The sequence below is a fragment of the Ambystoma mexicanum genome, chromosome 6p, assembly GCF_040938575.1.
Source record: "Ambystoma mexicanum isolate Mex_15411 chromosome 6p, UKY_AmexF1_1, whole genome shotgun sequence".
NCBI classification, from domain to species: Eukaryota; Metazoa; Chordata; class Amphibia; order Caudata; family Ambystomatidae; genus Ambystoma; species Ambystoma mexicanum.
This window is the reverse complement of record NC_090935.1, coordinates 590,448,741-590,470,150: the sequence shown is the minus strand read 5'-3', so window position 1 is coordinate 590,470,150 and position 21,410 is coordinate 590,448,741. Positions and strand designations below refer to the sequence as shown.

At 47.6% G+C, this 21,410-nt stretch overlaps 1 protein-coding gene across 1 annotated transcript in view; it reads right to left on the bottom strand.

Annotated features, from left to right (window-relative positions):
* The window catches only part of AP3B1 (adaptor related protein complex 3 subunit beta 1), a 2,743,269-nt gene that overhangs the window by 1,548,251 nt on the left and 1,173,608 nt on the right, over window positions 1-21,410 (bottom strand). The window contains exon 15 of the mRNA XM_069627424.1: window positions 12,489-12,665. Within this exon, the coding sequence (XP_069483525.1) occupies window positions 12,489-12,665 (177 nt within the window). The remainder of the gene's footprint in view (window positions 1-12,488; window positions 12,666-21,410) is intronic.

The window sequence follows — 21,410 nt, the reverse complement described above, 5'->3', positions numbered from 1 at the left end:
GTCCATTTGGGAAGATTGTCCACTCGGATTCCTGTTCCCAGGACAGCTTCCTGAGGAATGGCTGTCTCACTGGAGAAGGTGTTATCTGCCCTCAAAAAGGATCAAAGAGAGGCAATACCCAGGGCTACAGTCTATCCGGAAGCTTCAGAGACAGCGTGGCTGGGGAAATACACCTAACCTTCCACAGCTGAGCTCATATGGCAGACACATGTGCAATCAAATTGAGGTGGCTTGGATAATTAAGAGATATACCATCCATCATACTTCAGGTATGGCTTATATTTAAAGTTTAACATACCACCAGGACAGTAAAAATGCAATTATGGGGTTTTGCAATAGAGGTGCATGTCTTAAATATAGACACTGTGCTGCATTGATTTGATTGTCAGAGCAGCTGTACAGAGGGCAACTGTGACCTGAACCTATTCTGTGCCATGGGAGACTGGGGGTTGGAGATCAGTTTACTGCATTAGCTGGGCACTGGCGTACACTATGCTTTTTGAATTGAGTTTGGGAGAGAGGGAGGTCTGGTCAGCAGACCGCTCAGACAGAATTACCCAAATTTTATATTTAAGACAAATCAAAAAAGCCAGAATTTCTAAACCATATGGAAAGACTTCAGAAGTGTACTGCTTGCTGTTGCTTGTGAGCATATCTTGATAAGGTCTCTGCAGTGTGGAAGATGTACATAGTGTTTAGGAGCCTACAACCATTAGCTTCTCAAGACAAGTGTTTCCCCTTTTAGTGAAATCTGCACAGCTCACCTCGAATTGCACACTCCTACAATCAGTAGTGTTTTTGTTCAGTTATCCTCCATCTGGAGACACCACTCTAAACTGAAGCTAAGAAGCATTAATTGGGAGTGTGCAAATCAAGGTTAATGCCATGCAGAGTTTGGATGAAGCTAAGCAGAGCGGGTGTCTAACAAATCACGGTAGCAGATCATGGCTCATTTTCTATTTCAATATAATTGCAGAATCCTTGACAAAATGTGTGACTAAACATAGATGTGCAAGAAACAAAGTAGTAATCCGGCACTTGCTTTTCTTCTTGGAAACTGATTATTTGTGAAGGGCCTGCATAGTATTTGGACCAACGATACATCTAACCAAGATTCTGACTGATATTTATACATTTGAAGTGCAAAAAAAAACAAAATTGTTAATCTTAGGATTTCCCTTGGAATTCAAATCTGAGCTGGTGTAATTTCCAATTCTTTACGCAGTGTACAGCACTTGCTTCTGCTTTTGGGGGGAGGAGGAGGTTATGATATGATATTGATATGATATTTTATTTATATCGTGCTCATACACAAGTGTTATAAACAGTTATACAGTACTAGCACTACCCAGGAGGTGAATGATTTTAGTTTTTCAGCCGATAGGAAGATCAGGATAGACAAATGGAAGTGGAGGAGGTTTGGCCGGTTTAGGTTAGGAGGGTGGCCAGGGGAGAGAGAATATGTACGTTTTGAGAATAATGACAAAGGTAGTGAGGGAAAGGGCCTTGTGGGTGGAGGGTAGTGATGGAACGAGCCTTGTGGGTGTAGGGTGGGAGGGAATTCCAGGATCTGAGTGCTTAATCAGTGAAGGCATGTGTTTGTGTGCAAGTCATTCTGCAGTGTGGTATGGGTATGACATTTTGGTGGGCTGGTCTGGTGTTTGTGTGGGTGATGGGCTTGAGTTTATCTTGGAGGTAGAATGGCATCTTGAAGTGGGTGGCTTTGTCGACAATGCAGAGCCCCTTGAAATTAATTCTTTGGGGGGGTGGGGAGCTACTGGAGTTGGGACAGAGCTGGTGAGATGAGTGAGTGTGGGCAGTGTGGTAGGTCAGAAAAAGAAGGCAGAACAGGTCCTTGGATTTCTTTTTTTGTTTTTTTTTTTTAAACATTTGTTTATTGGGTTTTTCAAACGCGAAACATCAAGGTAACATGTTCCCTCATCAATAGCTCCCCCCAGCACCCCTTTACCCTCTGCCCTGTTCCAACTCGGATACTCAAATAGATGCATTATATTCCACCCCTCCGAGGATGTTCGGTTCTGGCATTTTAAAAGTGATTTATTGAAATAGCTATTGAAATAGCTAAAGTAAGGCCTTACTATCTTTAACTGAATGGGTTGCCCTACCTAACAAAATTAACTAATGTGTTAGTGATCAACAGCAAAGTCCAAAAGTAATCAGTCTGTCCTCCATCCCAAAGCTAATATGTTCTGTCCCTACCAATAAGAAAAAAACAACGACTGCCTTCTCCTGGATAGGTTTCCCCAGACTCAATAGATTATCGTCAAATATTTATTGGCTATTACTTGTACTAACTGGTGTAGTTCATGAAGGGTACTCTTCGACGCAGGACCTCCTCCGACGTCATCCGATGTGATAAGTAGGACGCACGACGCCCGTATATAAAAATGCTAAGTTACTCACCGTAGTGACTAACATACTCTAGTCCCCTTTCCTCCATACTGCATGGGCGTCCCTTCCTAGGGAAGAGAGACAGAATCCTTTTCACCAGAAAAAAACCTCCTTCCCCCTTTAAATTTAGAGGCGCGTGGCGGTGCGGCCCTGGGAGCATGCGCTTCCCTGACTCCGCCCTCCGATGCCACACCTCAGTCCCCGTAGACGCGTTGCCAATAGATTAACATTGCCTAATGACACCAGTCTCATTAGGGGGGAGGCTGGAGGAACTAATGGAGGAAAGGGAACAAAGCACTAAGAGTACGTTAGTCACTACGGTGAGTAACCTATAAATGCTCTTAGGTCCCATCCCTTTTCCTCCATACTGCATGGGCGATTACAACTGAGTGCAGCCCCAGGGTGGAGAGGAGACCCTCCTTAAGCAAACCGGTTACTAAGAACCGCCTGTCCGAAGACCACGTCTGATCTAGAGCTGGCATCCAAACAGTAATGCTTGCAGAAAGCCGAAGGGGTGGCCCATGTGGCTGCTCTGCCTATAGCCTGCAGGGGACATGCCGCTGGAAAGCGATGGTCATTCCCTTGGCTCTGACCGTGTGGGCATGCATGTTGGCCGGCAGTGGCTTATGCTGTCCCTCGTAAGCTTCTTTGATGACCCAGCCATCCAATGGGCTATGGAGGCCTGATACCCCGTATAAATCCACCAAAGGTGACAAAAAGAGCGTCTGGCTTGCAGAAGCCCTTGGTCCTGTCGAAGTAGAATTTCAGGGCATGCCTGACATCAAGGCAGTGCAGAACTCTCTGTCTCGTCTTTGGGCTCAGCGAAAAACGTGGGCAGCACAATTTCTTTGTTCAGATGGAATGCGGAAGTCACCATATGTAGGAATGCTGGGTTTCCCCACAGGACTTTATCCCTGTGAAAGGTAGTATATGACTTAAGTGACCAGCGCCTGGATTTAGCTGATTCTGCGAGGTGAGGCCGACTAGCAAGGCTGTCTTAATGGGGACCAGCCTGATGTCCGCGGACGCCATTGGAATGCTCCAGGGCACCCAAAACTATGCTGAGGTCCTACACAGGGTGCGGCCTCTTGATGGGCAGGTAGAGCCTGGCGAGTCCCATCAAATGTTTCTTGACAATTAGGTTGGAAGAGGAAAAGATCTATTCCTCCGAGATTCTGTAAGCCCCAATGGCTGCCAGGTAAGTACGGCAAGTGTCCACCTGCACGCCAGAATGGGCGAGGTGCGCCAAGAAGGAGAGCATGTCGTCCAAGGTAAATGCAAGGGGGTTGATAACCTTAGGGGCTGCCCAGGGGCAGAACCTGGTCCACTTGCTCTTATACTGGGCCCTGGTAGATTTGCTTTTAGCGCCCTGTATGATCTCTAGATTAGCCTCGGAGAGGCTGGTGTGACTTGTTCAGGAACAACACTGTCAAGGCTAGTTTCTGTAGAGCATGGTGGATGACCCTGCCCCCCCGGCTTCGTCAGAAGATGTGATGGGGGTATGCTGTCATTCCGTCCCATCGAATCTGGAATACATCGCCCAGGGAGTCCGGGCCCTGACCATGCCATGAGGCGAACTGTTGGCACTTCCTGTTCTCCCAGGAGGCAAAGAGGTCCACCTGGGGGTGTCCCCATTTGTAGAAGATCTCCTGTTTTACTAGGTTGTTTAATTGCCACTCGTAGTTGTCCACTCCCAGTCTGCTGAGCCTGTCTGCCTCCTGGTTGTCTTGTGCCACCATCTTGGCCTCTGCCAATCCCGCCTTAAATCGTGGTTGGCTCTGCGCCGGAAGCTCTGGGAGGAAATCCGTTAGTTAACGGCTGCCAGTTTGACATCGGCGTTGGCCTGACGAAGATGCAGGAACGCGTTGGAATGAAGCTTCTTCCCGTACGCCTCAAAGATCTTCTCCTTTCCTAGCAGCGCCGTGGAGGAAGACGACTGAGGCTTGGAGTATAGTGATGTCACAGCGATCACCGAGGAGTGCGGCTGAGGGTGGGCCGATAGCAAGACTGTAACCACCCCCCTCCATCTGCCTGTACTTGGCGTTCAGGCACCGATTGACCTGCTGTACCGAGTGGGGCTTGAGCCAGCCCTTTTTCGCCGGGGTGACCACGTCCTTCTGCATCGGGATCCCTGTTCTTGCTGTGGGACGCAGCGTGAGGACTTCTGCGAGGACCCCCTCTGCTGGTTCCTCAACCTTGGGCTGAGGAAGGCCCAAGTACTCGGCCAGCCCTGCAAGACGTTTGTGGAAGGCCTTGGCTGATGACTGTGTGTCGGGGTCCTCATCCGTGTCAGCCTGAGGGCCTGGTTGGTTCGGCACCTGTTGAGGGGAGCTGGGGGCCGAAGGCTGGGTCGTGAAGACCAGAGCCTGAGGTTGCAGAGGAGGCTGGTACGGAACCGCTGATCGGTTGGGGGACCGGAGCAGGTGGCAGAGGCTGCACAAGGGCCGTAGGCGCCTGTACTGGGGCCTGTGGCACCGGAGCCATTGGCGGCAGCATGTCCCTGAGGATGACGCCCACCTGAGGAGATTTCATGGGCCCGAGGAATCTTTCAAAAAATCTGTCTTCACAGGCCAGAATGGTAGGCGATATTGACAGGGTAGCGGGCGGCTGCTGGAGCTGTTGCGTGCCCTGCCCATACACACGCAGCGGAAACCTGCCCTGCGCAAATGAAGGGTAAGCTGTAGGCCACATTCCTGGTTGACACCAGTCCCACCTTGACATACGTTCCTCCACCTGTTCCCTGCCTTGGTGAGGTATCGGGCGGATGTCAGGAATGTCTGGCACAGCGGCCATTTTGTCAGGCTGCCTTCCACGTGCCTGCGGCTCACTGTGCCCCACCCCGTCCAGGTCTCTTGAGTGTGGTTCCGCAGGCCGAGGCCTGGTAGGCGTTTCGCCTCAGCAGATCTGCGGTAGAACTGCGTATAGGTGCCCCCTCGGACCTGTTGCAGGTACTAGGGTGTGGCTCCTCGGGTGAAGACCCGGTAAAAGAACCGCCTGGTCCCCCAGAAATGTCACCGGGAGGATCCACTTCCCCCTCAGCCTGTTGGCCGGTAGATGATGTAGCCTCAGTACTCGTGCTGGTATGAGGACCTGCGCGGTCCCTCTCGCACGGGCGAGTCCCTGGGAAGGAGTCTCCCTTGCAGGGTGCAGGGTGCGCTGGAAAAGAGCAGCCCTACCTTGGGCTTGGATCGATTATAGACAAAGTCCTTTAGGTCCTTTGGAGGCGATCTCTGGAAGAGCTAGTCTGTTCCTCAGAGACCCCGAGCAGAGCGTGTTGCACGCGGTACAATCTTGCCAGCCGTGGTCTGGACCAAGGCAACGTAGGCAGAGGGTGTTTAGTTGGAAAGAGCCCGTTGCAGGATGGACACCTGCTGAACCCTGTAGAAGTCGACATGCGCCGGGAAGGAGCGTGACGCCTGAGGACCGAGTACCTGAATGATAAAAAGACAAAAAAGACAGAAGAGAAGAAGAATACGTGCGTGGAATTACATGGCCGAAGCCAAACGCAGGAGCACTGGTGAATTCGGCCCGTTCTCGTCGATGCGTAAAAGGGGACTGAGGTGTGGCGCCGGGGGACGGAGTAAGGGCAGCGTATGCTCCCAGGGCTGCAGCCCTGCGCGCCTCTAAATTTAGAGTGGAAGAAGGTTTTTTCTAGTGAAAAAAGTTCCATCTCCCCTCCTTAGGAAGGGACGCCCATGCAGTATGGAGGAAAGGGGATGGGATTTAAGAGTAGAAAGCAGTAACTGTGGGCTATTGTTTCCAGAGCCCAAGCATCTGAAGTAACGTCCAGCCATTTTTCTAGATGCTGAGACAGTCTGGCCCCGTCTGGTGAGCTGCAACTCAAGACCTCAGAGTTGTTTTGTAGCGGCTGTTGTAGAGGCCTATGGTAAAGAGGCTGCTGCTTCAGCTGGCTTGGCACCTCTACCTCGTCCACCACAAGGAGATTTTCTTTGGCCTCTTCAACTGGCCATTCCTCTCGCCCTTCCAAATGAGTAGTAGCGAAAAGGTCTACCCCTCCAGGTTGTCCACTAGGATGAAAAGGCTGAGGTTGCCCAACAGCAGTGCCTAAAGATTTGGCCGCCGCCTTCGAGGTATACCACTTCTCAAGGCTCTCGTCAGCATTGCTGCCAAAAAGATGAGACCCGTCAAAAGGCATTTTGAGAAGTCTAGCCTGCACATCAGATCCAAAACCCGACTTTCTCAACCACGCAACTCTGCGCATCACGGTGCTGGTAGCCATGGACCCGCAGAATGCTATCTGCAGAATCCAATCCAGATTGAAGGGACTCACACATGGCTTCTTTGCCGTCCCTAACAATAGCTTAGATGCTGTTCCTTTCATCTCATTCGGGAATATGCTCTGCCGTCATAGAAATACACTCCCATAGAGTATATGAAAACTTTGCAAGGGCACAAATGGAGTTGGCAGATTTTAATGCCATGCTCCCTGTGGAAATTACCTTTCTCGCCCATCCATCTATGCGCTTGTCGACCCTATCGGGAGGGATGGTAGAGTATGCTGCTTGTTTGGTAGCCGTAGCTGCATGGACCACCAGACTCTCGGGAGTGGGGTGCTTTGACAGGTAGCCGGGGGTCGCTAATGGAGGGACAGTATTTTTTGGTGAGATTCTTGCCAACTGCCGGATTAGTTTCCGGAGTCTCCCAATTCCTGGCCACCCTTTTTTGAAGTGCCACATAGAAAGGCAAAACTCGATCAGTAGGTGGACCCTTGTCCAGAATGTCAGTTAAATCAACTTGGTCATAGGGGGCTGGAGGCCTAGACCAACCCAAGTACTCAACAACTTTAGACATGAGCTGCCTGTAAGAGGAGTCAGCATGTCCCCCTGGTTCAGGTTTCCTGAACTCTAGCTCTGGAAAGGTGTCAATCCCACTTGCATTGTGAATATTATCATATAGATCCTGCATTATGCTTTCCTCTGAAACTAGGCATTCAGGCACATTAGGTGCACCATATTGAAGCCCAAAAGGGGCATCTTCATCATCGGAATGCTCTTCCTCCTCAAAAATAGAAGTTAGAGACTTCAAAAAGTCCTCCTTTGGCAGAGGGGTATATATTATTTCTTGTTTTGAAACCAGAGGCTTCAACGTTGTCAAAGTAGTCGACGTTTTCTTAGACAGTGACTTTTTAGGAAGGTCACTTGGTTCTGATGGTTTAGCTGGCATTCACTGTTTCGGCGTCGATGTCGACAGTGGCATCGATGGTTTAGTAGATGTCGAGGGTCTGATGGGCGTCATTAGCACTGATGGTATCGAAGGTCTCGAAGGCGTTGAGGACCTAAAACTTTCCCCCTGTTTCGAGTGATCCTTCGATTTCTCAGATCGAGGCCTTGAGGGCTCTAGATGAGGATCATGCTTTTTACCCGGGCTCGAGAGTGCGCAAGTTTTATGCCGAGACCTCTTCTTTCTGGCATCTTTAGAAGGCTTGGTCAGAGCAGGGTTTTATTTCTCGAATATTTTTAGCATTTCTACATGGAAAGCTTCCCATTCTGCTGGGGTAGACTTTTTCGAAGGGCACATGATGCTTACCGGGGAACCGTCAGACGAAGAAGTCTACAAAGGCAACCTGTGGTACCTTCTTTGAAGATGACGAGTGGCAGGAACCACTCCTAGACCTAGAATGCTTGGCCGTCATCCTCCGAAGAGAGTTGCCTCTCGACTCATCGGTCGAAGGCCTAGTATGTCGGGAATTGGGTGTTTTTCCTACCTTGAGTTTCCCCTTCCGTTCCCAGACAGGCAGATTCGATGCCGGTCAGTTAGGGACATCTTCGAATCGCAGTCTCTGCATTTCTTTAAACCGGACTTAGGTGTCGACGGTGTAGATGAAGAAGACAATTCTCGAGTTTGAAGACAATCGTCTCGAAGTAACAAAGGTAGTTATAAGACACGCTGGGTTTCACGCGAAGCAAACGCTGCTTGCGGAAAACAGAAATGAGGCCAACCGGCGCCGCGTGTGCTACATATATCCGCCGATAATGTCACCCTTGACTGAGGCCTTCAAGGGACATCGACTTAACGCCATCGACGCACAGTGCTCTCTGCCAAAATTATTTTCCGAAGCAGCTGAAGCTGAACATTAATGAAGCTGAACATTAATTTCAAAGATGAGGAATACGTTGGAGGACACAATCCATTCAAAATGCGTAGTCCCTGTGTACTTTTTACTCTTCTGTTACCTTGCCTATGTACTGGGATGACTATGCGTAGTGATTGACTCTTCCCATGTTCCCTCCAGGGTCTCCCGCTGTTCCCTTTACTTTGCTCTGTAAGGGTAGGCGTCACTGGATCTGTGTACCGGAGCCCCATTTCATGAGGCTAGGTAGGTGAGGACCCCACCCAATAGTCCCCCGAGGTGTGTTTTAATGCAGAAGGAACTCCTTCCTTGGGGACAAGGACAACCATCTTGGTGTTAGCCCAGAAAATAACAAAACATCTCCACATTCTCTACCTCATCCCCAAACTTCTTTCTGAAAGCACAACCATATACTACTGTGATGCAAAAGAAACAAATGCCCTTGAATACACAACACAGAAAACACAAAGACTGCTCCCAACACAGGTACTAAGACGAGGTGGCCCAAAGGAGGCAGAGATCAACCTATCAAAAGTAACAAGGGACTTTGACAGTTGGCGCCTCAAGAATGGGCTACATTTGATAAAAACAGACAATGGACTAGGAAAGTCGTCAACCCCAGCACGGAGCTCAGCTGTAGCTCCTGCTGGGAGAAGCAACAGATGCGGAGCGCGTTTGGTGCAGGAAATCAAAAATCTGGTTGCAGACCCAAGGACAAGAGGAACAGAGGATGCCAGCGGTCGGCCTCGTGAGTCCTCATAAGGTCCACAGGGGTGGACCCGTGCACAACGCTAAGGGCAAGAAGAGTCGGGGGGCCCAGCAGTCTGGAGATGCGCCCAGCCGTAGAAGCAGACAAGGAAACTGAGCCAACCGAGAAGATGGACCGCGATCCCTGAAAGCCCGGTGGCGTACTGAAGGCCGAGAGTAGGTGAAGGGCAGTACAGGAGACCCGGAGGGACTGCAGGCAGGAGGCGTGCAAGAAATATTTACCTGGTTTTGTACAAGGAACACCGCTGACAGATTCCTGAAGGGTCGAGAGTACATCCAACCTCATACCATCGGTGAAAAGAAGTCCACTGACCATCATGGAAGGGTCTATGACCCTGTTGGCCACAACAGTGGAAAAGAGGAGACCACTGATCATATAAGAAGGGTCTGGGACCCCAACAGACGTAAAGCAAAACATGGAAATTTTCCTCATGGTGGAAGAACTAGGTCCACTAGTTACAAGAGTAGGGTCTGGGACCCCAACGCGAATGAGCAAAACTCTTGAGGAACTCATCCTCATCACAGTTGTCAAGAGGAAACCTCTGGTGCCCAGAGAAGGGTCTGGGATCCTAAAAAGATTTGGAACATTGTTGAAAACAAGTCACAGACGCAAAGTGTGCATCAAGCAATCAATACCAGGGATAAGGGAGTAATTCTCTTGGTACAACCTCAGAAGCTTTAGGAGAAACACCAGGGGAAGGGCGTTATTCCCCCCTGGCCTTGTGTTGAACTGTGCCAAAGCAGACCAAGAAAAGGGAGTTGATGTGAAGAAGCCAGGGGAAGTGAGTAATTTTCCCTAGCCTTGTTACAAGTTATACCAAGCCATAACAGGGGAAGGGAGTATTTCCCCATGGTTCTATTGGAAATCATACAGAGCCACACCACCCGAAGGGAGCCACTCCCTTGGAAAGAGCATCAGGTAAAGACTGTCTGAAACATGCAAGCCAGGGGAAGGGAGTTTGTTTTGAGAGAAGATTTTCTGGAACCCCATCCAAGAAGCAGGAGAAGGGAGCCATTCTCCTTAAAGAAAGAACTTTGTTGGTTACCTTTTTGTAGTGTGAGGGACAGAAGTAGGATTTGACACAGGAGGGTGGAATTTGCTTTGATCGACGTTCTGACAGACCCTTTTAATATTAGTTTTGAGGCAGGGAAACCCATTTTTGGGTCAGAATCCTTCTTCAACACCCTTACAGTCACCCAAGAGGGGGATTTTCTCCCTGGGAGGTCCCGCTTGCCACCACCGCTGAATGGCAGTTGAGCAGGGGCAAGTGGATCTAGGTCACATCATCTAAGCCCCACCCACCGGTTGATCACTGCTAAACTGTTGGTGCCTTCCTGTTTTGCCGCCCTTTTTTCCTCTAGCCTCTTTTCCTTTGCAGTTGGTGAGCAGGTGGAGGTGAATCTAGGTCACGTGGCCTAAGACCCACTCACCTCCTTAGCCCTGCCTCTTCCTGTCTGCTCTAACTCTTAGATTAAGGGTGTCTCTCACCCAGACATTCAAAGTGAAGGGCAGACGAAGGAAAGGGCAATTCCTGTTTGGACCTGATCAGACTGGGAGGATCCAAGCCCCTGCTCAAATAAGTAAGCATGCGCCGACTTGTGTTTTCTCCCTCCGTCACCACAAGCCACCCCCCCCCAAATCACCAGGCAACGCCAATGACATCTCCCCTCCTCTAAGAAATTGGCTCTGCAATGAAGCACCCTCATCTACATTAGCCTCAAGCCAATCAGCAGCCTCTCATCCACAAAACGGAAATTGATGCGCGCCAACATCCGCTCACCTCTTGGGTGACTGTAAGGGTGTTGAAGAAGGATTCTGACCCAAAGGTGGCATGGTTTTGATTATAGACTTTTATTTTGAAGTGACAAAATATCTTTAGTATCCCTAACTTCTAAGATGGGTTTCCCTGCTCCCCAATACTGTAAAAAGGAAAGGACAGAAAACAAACCTTCTCTGTCTACACCCTAAGACTATGGAGCTTCCTCCACGTCCGCATTAGACTCTCCCCCAGGCTCCTACTATTCAGAAAAGAACTAAAAGACTTACATCTTCAAGTAATCTAAAATTTAGTCATGGGCACTCCTCTATGAGAACGAACACAGCAAACATGGCCTGTTCTTTGGGAAGGTACCCACTCTAGAGTCGGCAGCCACACTTTAGCTCACTGCACCTTTCACAGATGGGAAATATACATTTGCATATCAGTCTTTGTCCCGTCCACATGAGCAGTCCAGCACCGAAATGCTATGGCAATTCCCTTCTGAACAAGAGTACCAACAGCAACCCCACACATGCCTTGTTGGGCATCATTAGTGAGTTGGAGCTGTGCGTCTCTGAGCACAGTGAGCAAGGGGTCCAAGTCTGGATGACCCTGGAAAACTTAAGGTGACTAAACCTAAGGCCCTTCAAAAGATCTAAAATTAGTCAGACAAGCACAGCTCTACCTCACTGATGAGGCCAAACAAGGCTGAAACACGTGTATGGGGTTGCTGTTGGTACTCTTGTTCAGAAGGGAATTGCCATAGCATTTCGGTGCTGGACTGCCCATGTGGGCGGGACTCTCGAGTGGGTACCTTCCCAAAGAACAGGTCAATGGGCTGTGTTCGTTCTCGCAGAGGGGCGCCTATGTACTATTCTTTTACATCTTCAAGTAGTCTTTCCTACTCAACACCTAGTCCATTACGTCACCCCGAGCCACCTGACTCGCTAGATGCCGCCTGGCCCTCCTCCCAACCAACCTGTACAGCTGTACCCTCCTATGCCCCTCTGTATCCTACCCCCGCTGTAGATCTGTTACCTCTGAAAATCACTTGTCGATGATGAAACATAGCGATTTTATCGGTGTGGAGAGGCATATGTAAAGTAAGTCTATTGGGAGTTCCTTCAGCCAGTGGGTGAGGTTGTGTTTATGTCTGTGGGAGGCATCTGGAAGAGGGGGCGGGGTACTCTGGTTGGTTGGGATCAGTATTAGGAACTGGGTGGTCACCAAAGGGGTGGGGCGATCCCAAAATAGATTTGTGTATCATCTGCATATTGGTAGAAGAGGATTTTGTGGCTGCTGTGGGTTGGTATTAGGAGCAGGGACATGGAAGATCTGTGTTGTACTGCGTACTTGACAGGGGTGGAGGCAAGCAATGAATGTAAACATATACATGGACAGAATCTCTTGGGAAAAATATTCATGAAGGGCAATCCACACAGCTAATAAGCTTTCACCTGTTTAGAGTTTGTTAGGTATAATTTGGCAGACAAATTCACAATTTGCAGTTTCACATGGTCATCTTCATTAGTGAAGCTTTTAGCCATCTTTCTCAAGACGTCCGGTGCAATCTTGGGAACTCGCTCACAGTATTCTCCGATAAGCCACAGAATGCTGGCTCTGGCCATAGGCACCTAAGTAGTGAGAGAAATACATTTTTTATGTTGATCAATTTAACGGCAAGAAAATATGCATTATGGCCAAGTCAAATGATTTAGGTATATGCACAACAGAGAAGTTGCATTTATCAGAGCAATAATTTATGCAAAGTCTACATTTATTCACCGAACTGTTGGATGTTAGGATTAGAAATAGTTGGCAGTAACTGAAAGTCCTGTATTAGTGTACATTTCTCAGAAGTGCTTTCTTAATTCTTATGCTTTTGATAAATGGTCAAGTAATATAATTTATTTGTGATTCGGTTTACAAGCAAATGTTTCACAATTCACATAAGATAGAATAAATACAAAAAGATACGCAAATATTGAATACAACTCAATCTTTTCTGAATACAAATCATAATTCATCAACTAAATATAAAAATTAATGTCTTTCTCCTAGCATGCAATCGTCAACAATATTTAAGGTATGTGAAAAATATTTAGTATATGTAGCATATTGGAAATTAAAACAAAACGATAGGTAATATGCATATGTCGTCTGTGGTAAAACACACCATCAATAAGTGCATAAAAGTTTCAATGGTGTTTCTAACAGTAAAAAGCCTACAAAATTGTCATAATGTTTGATAGACAATAGCGCACACCCACATTTTAATTTGTCTCTAAATGATTCAAATGTCACAGCATAAACAATTGACACACACGACTAGGAAAAGTGGTCAGCAAAATTATGTTCCGATAACTGAAAAATTGTTCTATACTGTTAAAATTAATAACTTAATACAATACACTCCCATCAAGTTCATACAATTATCATAAAGAGTAAAATACATAATTGTTCTAAAATCAATAGTATCTCAAAAACATTTTTTCAAAATGGAGTAAAATAAATAATGCATCCTTCATTCCCTCCGGACAAACATTTTCCAAAGATAATGAGCGGTGATGGACACGTCATATCATGCGGTTTGAATTATTGCGGAGCACTCAAAAAGAAGGTGACAAAACGACTCCAGCTCCAATTCGCTACAGAGACAACAAAATCTTTCTTTGCTAGGAATCTTGAGCCATCCCCTAATGATCTCAAATCATTTAACTGCATTGAATTTAATACTAATGTAGTCCCAAACCAAGGAATTACCAATAACGTGCTGTATATATAAAGGTGGCAGCTGTCGTTCCAATATGTATGGAATAAAACCATTCACCTGTAGATTTAGAGGCCAGGTTAAGGATGAACTGGTCATTAATGAAAGCCTTAAGGGAGTCCCTCCTCATTCTTTTGAAAGTAATCAAAAGTCCAAAGGATCGCCCTGTACTCTGAGAAACCACTGATCTGGCTCCCTTTTTATTGATGCTAAAATACTTAGCCGCATCAAAGAAATGTTGCTAAAAAAAACCTCAAATAGCCATCCCATGAGGGAGTTTTCTCAGCATTTGCCAATTTCCAATATAAAGTAAGGCAATTCAATGTGACTCGCTCTCTATTGGCAATATGTTAAATTCCAAGTACAACATTTCCGGTGAAGTAAAAGAAGGCAACTTTAAAATGTCATTTAAACTCATTATTTCTGATTTTGAAATAACATCAAAACTTCCAAATGCCCACACCTCTGCCGCGTATGTGATAGGCACATTTTATGTAGAATAAAGTTTAGTCAAATTCCCAAGAGAATGGCCTCCCACTTTGCGTGAAAATGTGCAAATGCCACCCATTGTTTGTGCTGTTCTGATCTTAAGTTGATCAAGGTGAGCAATGCTGGTAACCCTGTAGTCTAGGGTGATGCCAAAGTACTTATGAGTAACTACCTCAATGGGGACTCCATCCATTTTCCAGTTGATTCTAGGCACTTTTTTTATTTGAAATCAAATACCGTAATTTTGGTTTTGGGAGTATTTACCTTTAGCGAGTTAACAGCCGAGTAGCTGTCAAGATTATTCAAAGCAGTTTGAAGCCCCCCAGGAGTTAAATCAATGAGGACAATATCATTGGCGTAACCCATCCACTGTAAAACCTCCTCTCCCAATTTAGGCGATGTAAAAGTCGGCTCAACCAATGCCTTAACCATGTCAGATAAGTTCAAGTTAAATAACATGGGAGCCAGAATTCAGCCTTGCTTGACTCCCTTGCAAGTGTTGATCCAACTTGAGATCCCTCCACCCTCATTACCTTCCAGCCGTACTTTGACCCTAGTCTCATCATGCAACATCATATTAATTTGTAACAGGCCAGCTGGTCAGTTTCCCCCAGAGTCTTGCTCCGTCAACTGTGTCAAAAGCAGCACTATAGTCTATGAATACAACAGACAAGTATGTTATGAATTAGCCATGTTGTTAGAGCTAATGCATGGATTGTAGTGCTAAAGCCTTTTAGGTTAATCAGTTTGGATTAATGGAATGACGTTTTCAACCTCTAACTAGTTGGTTAATTCCGCTAGAAGGACCCGAGCAAACACCTTGGCTGGAACATCAAGCATCAACAAGAGGCAATAGTTATGAGGGTCTGCGTGGTATCCTTTTTTTAGTACAGGAACTAAAATCCTGTCATGTCCAGAATGAGGGATAGTCTGAGTAGACTCAATACAAATAAAAAGTTGATGCAAAACATCAGCCCATAATGGAACATCGTCTTTTAGCAACAAATTACATAGACCATCGGGCCAAGAGCATGGGAAGGTTTTCCGATATTAATCAGCCTTCCGAACTCCTCCTTATTTTTAGTGTACGTCCATGTTCAATACTTGGCTGTCCCAGTGCAAGTCCTCCGAGCATACTAGAAATATAGGCAATCCACTCCTGCTCAGGGGCTCCATTAATGTCACAGTGAGATAAGAGTTTAACATGATTTTCCAAAATGTATGTGAATCATTGGTAAATGTAGTTAAAAGCATGTCTCTCCATTGTTGACACTCAACCAAATAGCAGTGTATTCTCAGCCATTTTGTGTATTTAGTCCTGATTAACATTCAGCCAGTTGCATACTGTATAGGGTCAGATACAGAGTGTGCCAGGACACGTAACTCTCTTTGGTTATCTCTTTTTGTCCCTTAACTCATTATCAAAACCATGTCAGTGTTTTTATTAGGTTCTGTTGCCTTCCTATAATGCCCACTTTTTTTGGCAGCATGCTCTCTCTGACCAATGAAACACACTTTTCATACTTCCTCATAGTAGAAACACTCAACAATAGATTAGAAAAATATTTGGAAGTAGACCGAGGAGGTGCAAGTCCTTCAAATATCGTACATGCAATGACAGAGGCAGCCTCAATTTTGGTAGAAGTCCACTAAACTCGGTTAACTGCACTTTTGATCGAGAATGTTCCAAGGTATGTACCCTAAACATAGGCCCCTCAATGTCAAGACACAAAATAATTGGAAAGTGATCACTTGCAGAGCGATGATATACGCACATGTTAATTATCAGAGAGAGGGCATTAGCCGCAAAAACACAGTCGAAGATACTAGAGCTGTTAACATAAGTCCTCTTGAAGAGAGGGACAGTCAGAGGGATGTGCACCATTAATCAAAAGAAACCCTTTAGAGTAAAGCAAAGTTGCCAAGCTATGTACGCGGGGACAGTATTAATCCAACCTTGACTCAAGGACCATACCAGAATAATGAATATCATTTACTTGACCATCCACATTTAAACTTCCTGGAATCCTGGAATTAAAATCTCCACACTAAGATGGGAGAATCAAATGCCACAGTGCTAAGCAAGCCCTCCAATTCATTTAAAACAATGGCATGTGGCCCGGCATAGGGAGGAGGGTCATAAACATTTATGAGAATAATGTCTTTACTCAGCTCTGCCTGGTATATCTAATTTCACCTCCAACAATATTGGGCGAATCACAATGAATTTCAATCAATGATAAGGTTTAAGTTACTTACCTGTAACTGTTGTTCTCCAGCATGGGTTTGGCATCGATTCACATGCTCATGAATATTCCCCCTCGTCAGGATGGGAATCCGCGGTAAAAGAAAAAACAGTTTCATTTTCACTTTAAAACTATATTTCTCCTCTAAACCAATCACTGACATCTGGTTCATACTGCCCCCATTCAATGACAGTCCTCTCCCTAAGCTCCACCTCTGGCAGCCATCTTCAAGATTTCGTAAGTATGTAAAGTGGCAGTATGACCAAGAAGAGCGGCAGAGGGGTTGGAGGGAGGGTTTGCATGTAAATCCATGCCAGACCCATGCTGGAGAACAATAGTTACAGGAAAGTAACTTAAACCTTCTCCAGAGTGGGGTCTGGCATGGATTCACATGCTCACGAATAACGAATACACAGGAGTACCACATTACACAACCACAGGAGGTAGCAAGGCTCAACAGAAGCAATTAACACTTACCCCTGGAACCAACTCACCTCAAGCAAACAGGTTGTGTAGCACTGCCTGGCCGACTCTGGACTCCTCCCTGTAACCCCTGTTGATACAGTAGAACTTCGTGAAGATATGTGTGGACCACCACGTTGCAGCCCTGCCGATGTCAAGCAGGGGACAACAGAAAGGAAACGCTGTTGTTGCAGCGATCGCTCTGGTGGAATGGACTCAGACAGCCCGGCAGAGGCCGGTTCGCCTGCAGATTACAGTGCATGATGCAGCCGGGGAGCCACCTTGAAATGGAAGCCTTGGAGAAGGCCTTCCCATGGATCACAGGACCAAAGATCACAAACAATTGAGAAGTCTTCCGAAATCTCTTTGTACGTGTTACGTAGAACTTCAAGGCATGAGCACCGTTCAGCGAATGCAAGGCCCTCTCTGATGGCGACTAATGTTTCCGGGAAGTAAACGGGCAACACCAAGGGATTGTTGACATGGAATTCCAACGGAACCTTCAGCATTAAGGAGGCGTGTGTACGCAGTACCACCCTTGATTCGTGGAAAATCAGATACGGTTGCTTGCAGGATAGGGCCTGGATCTTAGGCACATGTCGGGCAGAGGTGACGGCAACAAGGAAGGCCGTTTTCCATGAGAAACTTGAGTGGGGCTTGATGCACAGGTTTTAAAGGTGCCCCCATGAGCCTCGTCAGGACCACGTTGAGTTGCCATGCTGGGGCAGGAGCCTTCACCGGCAGGAAAAAGATCCGAAAAGCCCCTTAAGGAACTCCTTGACAGGTCAGTGGGACCACAGCAAGGATCTATCTGGGGATCTAGTGTAGCGTGGGATGGCCGCCAGGTGTACCTTGATGGATGCGTGAGCCAGTCCAGATTTTGCCAAAGACAGCAAGTATTGAAGAATCTGTGGAGCCGTGACCCTTAGAGAGGTAATCTTCTGCGAACACCACCACGTAACAAAACGCTTCCACTTGTGATAGTAGCACTTGGTCGATGACGCCCTGGCTTTGGCAAGGACTTCCCTGCAGTCTGCTGGCAACTCATAACTTCCAAACCTTAAGACTGCAGGAGCCATGCCCTCAGAGCTCAGCGATCCTGGGTCGCGATTAAGTATTGCGCCTCCCTCTCGGTTGAGCAGATCCAGAAACTTGACTGGAGGCGACACTGACAGGCTGATAGGTCTGTATACCAAATCTGCCTCGGCCACGCCGGGGCGATGAGTATCATCTTGGATAGACACGGTCTTAGAGTGTTGATGACACATAGCAGGAGAGGAAATGGGGGCAAAAGCGTACAGAAACAGACATTCCCACGGGAAGGAAAACGCATCCCCCAAGCTCCTCGTTTGGTGGAATCCGCTGGCAAACTTCTGGCATTTGGAGTTCACTGCTGTTGCAAAAAGATCGATCAGGGTCTGCCCCATTTGACAAACAGGCGGTCCACCTGATCCTAACAAAGTTCCCACTCATGGCAGGAGCGAGCGCCGTTCCCTGCTGAGGGACTCGGCAATGCTGTTCTTGAAGCCTGCCAGGTGAAGAGGGACGAGGAACATCTCCTGTCCGATGACCCAGAGCCACAAGTCCTGAGCTTCCATGGAGCACGCTGGGGGATTGAGTGTCCCCTTGCTTCCTGATGTAGAACATGGTGGTGGTGGTGTCTGTGTAGATCTTCACCAAATCAGAGATGGGAGGAAAGACTTGAGGGCCCAGAACACTTCCCATAGCTCCAGGTTGTTGATGTGCAGATCATTCTCCTCAAGAAGCCATAGACCTCTGGCGTGTATATGTCTGGTGTGAGCCCCCCAACCTTCCAGCGAGGCGACTGATGTGACTGTTTCTTGGTATAGCGGGGGTTTGAAATCCCGTCCCGCTGGGCGATGTGGGAGCGCACCTCCCATCACCCTAGCACCTGCCGGAACTCCTTGTTAGGAGGGATCTTGTCCGCAAAACTCCCAGACACTTGTATCCAACGTGCATCCAAGAATTCCTACAGGGGTCGCATCTGCAACCTGCAGAGACAGATGAGGTAGATGTAGGACGCCATCATGCCCGGCAACGACTCAATGGCCCGCACTGTGTCTCTGGTCGCCGAAGACAGTCGCTGCACCTTCCCTTGAATGGTTGCTAGCCTCTCCTCAGAGTGTGACGCCAGGCAATCCACCATTTTGAGTCTGGCGTCCTAGGAACAGCTCGTTCTGTGATGTTGTTAAGCAGGACTTTGGATAGTTTACAGAGAACCCTAGCTCAGTCAGTAGTCAGACAGTCTCCTTTGTGTGCTCGTCAGCCTGATTCTGAGAGCGGGAGCGTAACAGCCAATCCTCCAGGTACATGTATACGTGTATGCCCTGCAGACGCAGAGCTACCGGGGCCAGACATTTTGTAAACACTCTTGGGGCCGATTTCAAGCCGAATGGTAGGGACTTGAACTGATAGTGTTGGCCTTGCACCACAAACCATTGCAACTTTTGATGTTTCCTGTGGCTGGGGACATGGAAGTACACGTCCTCCAGGTCCAACAACGTCACGAAATCCCCTTCCTCCATCTGACCGAGCACGTGCTGCAACGGGAGGATCCTGAATCTTTGGAACTTCAGGTACTTGTTCAGATGGCGCAGTTCCAAGATGGTTGTCCAACCCCCGGTCTTCTTTCTTACCAGAAAGTATCTGGAATAGACTTTGGAGCCACAGAACCGTTTGGTAACAAGCTCTATCGCCCCTTTCCATAACATAGCTCACACTTTTTCCAGGAGCTGAGCGATGTGAAGCTCCTGATGGGGAACCAGTGGAATAAGTGGGTACCTGCATTGAAACTCAAAAGAGTGTCCGTGAGCAAGAGTGTCCAGCACCATCTGTCAGTGGAGATCCTCTTCCACTCGCTGACGATCCTAGTCAGATGGCCTCCCACAGGGGTGTACGAGTGGGGGGCCAGATGTCTTGGCCTGTTCAGGCTTGCGTGGTTGCCGGCTCCATGCCGTGCAGGTGACGGCGACACTGACCTCTGCTACCGTAGGCCTGGGAGCGACCTCTGTAGGTTTCCTGCATGGAGGATCGGGGAGGTTGCCTGCATGATGTGGAGAATCCCTTGGATGATCTGCTTGATTTTCCACTGGAGAAGCGAAAAGACGAGCGATGCTGCTGAAGAGTGCCAAGGGAACATGCCGTCTCCCTATCTGTCTTTATGGCTTGAAGGGATGAGTCAATCACCTTGCCGAACAGATTTTCTCCATCAAAGGGCATGTCCAGCACCTTCGCATTAACGTCCTGATGAAAATTTGTGGCCTTCAACCATCCGAGCCGTTGAAGGCAGACTCAGTTTCCCATCTGCCCGAAACCTGTGTTGTCAGAGATGTCCACTGTCACTGTAATGGCATGGTCTGACGCCACCTCCCCTTCCTGAGAGAGGGCGAGAGCTTCCTTTTTTCTTGTCGTCGGGGAGGAAAGCCAGGATCGGACCCAGCTTCTACCAAAGCTCCCACTAGGGTATGGCAATGGTAGCGAAAGTATTAGCCCCTTGATCGCGCACGCCGCCGTGAAAATTACTCTCTTCCCCATGGCGTACATCTTCTTCCACTCGCTGTTCGGGGAACTGATGAGCATGAAGCAACGGTTGTGGATCATCTTGTTTTTGATGTATCCTGGATATATATATTTATTTGGCGCTAAATGTATTTTAGTTCTGTTGCAGATGTGCTGATAGATGTTGACTGGTTAGAATATTTCATATTTAGAAGTTTCAAAGCAAAATTACATGTGCTGTCAGGAGCACCCTTAAATGTGAATTTGTATAATCTGTTGCTTGTGTGCTAGGAGTATGGTAGTATGGTGTGCTAGGAGTATGGTAGTATGGTGAGCGTATGGTGGTATTCAGTGGTATGTATTGAATTATTGTTGCACAGTACAGTGTTAGTGCGGTGTGATGCGGATAGATTGTAATGGTGTGTTAATTGTGAGTTTCTATGCTGGATGGGAATTGCCGATTTGGGTGTCGAGTAGAGGCGATTGTGTAGTTTGAGTGTTTGCATATGAGGGTAGAAGTTGGCAGATTATGTACCCCTTCTATATTTGCTGTTCTCAGTCATGGGCAGCACCACCCTTCCTGAATGTCAGTGTGTGGACGTTGGCGCCCCAGTAAGTCCGCACAGGTGTTACTCTGCGAGTTGTGATGTACCCTGGTCTGTTGATTGGGCAATCTGTGCGCCCCTCCCCTGTCATGTTTCACCACCTTCTGGTGTCTAGTTTGTTTCCTGAGTGTTCCCTTGAGGAAAGTTTGTGCCAGGGTGTGGCAGACCCTGTATCTGGGGGTAGATGCCCTGGATGGAATGTGTTGGATTGTTGTGGTGGTATACTGTGTTGAATGCTATGCTGTTGTATGCTGTGATGGTCATCTGAGTGTGCATGTTGCATTTTGT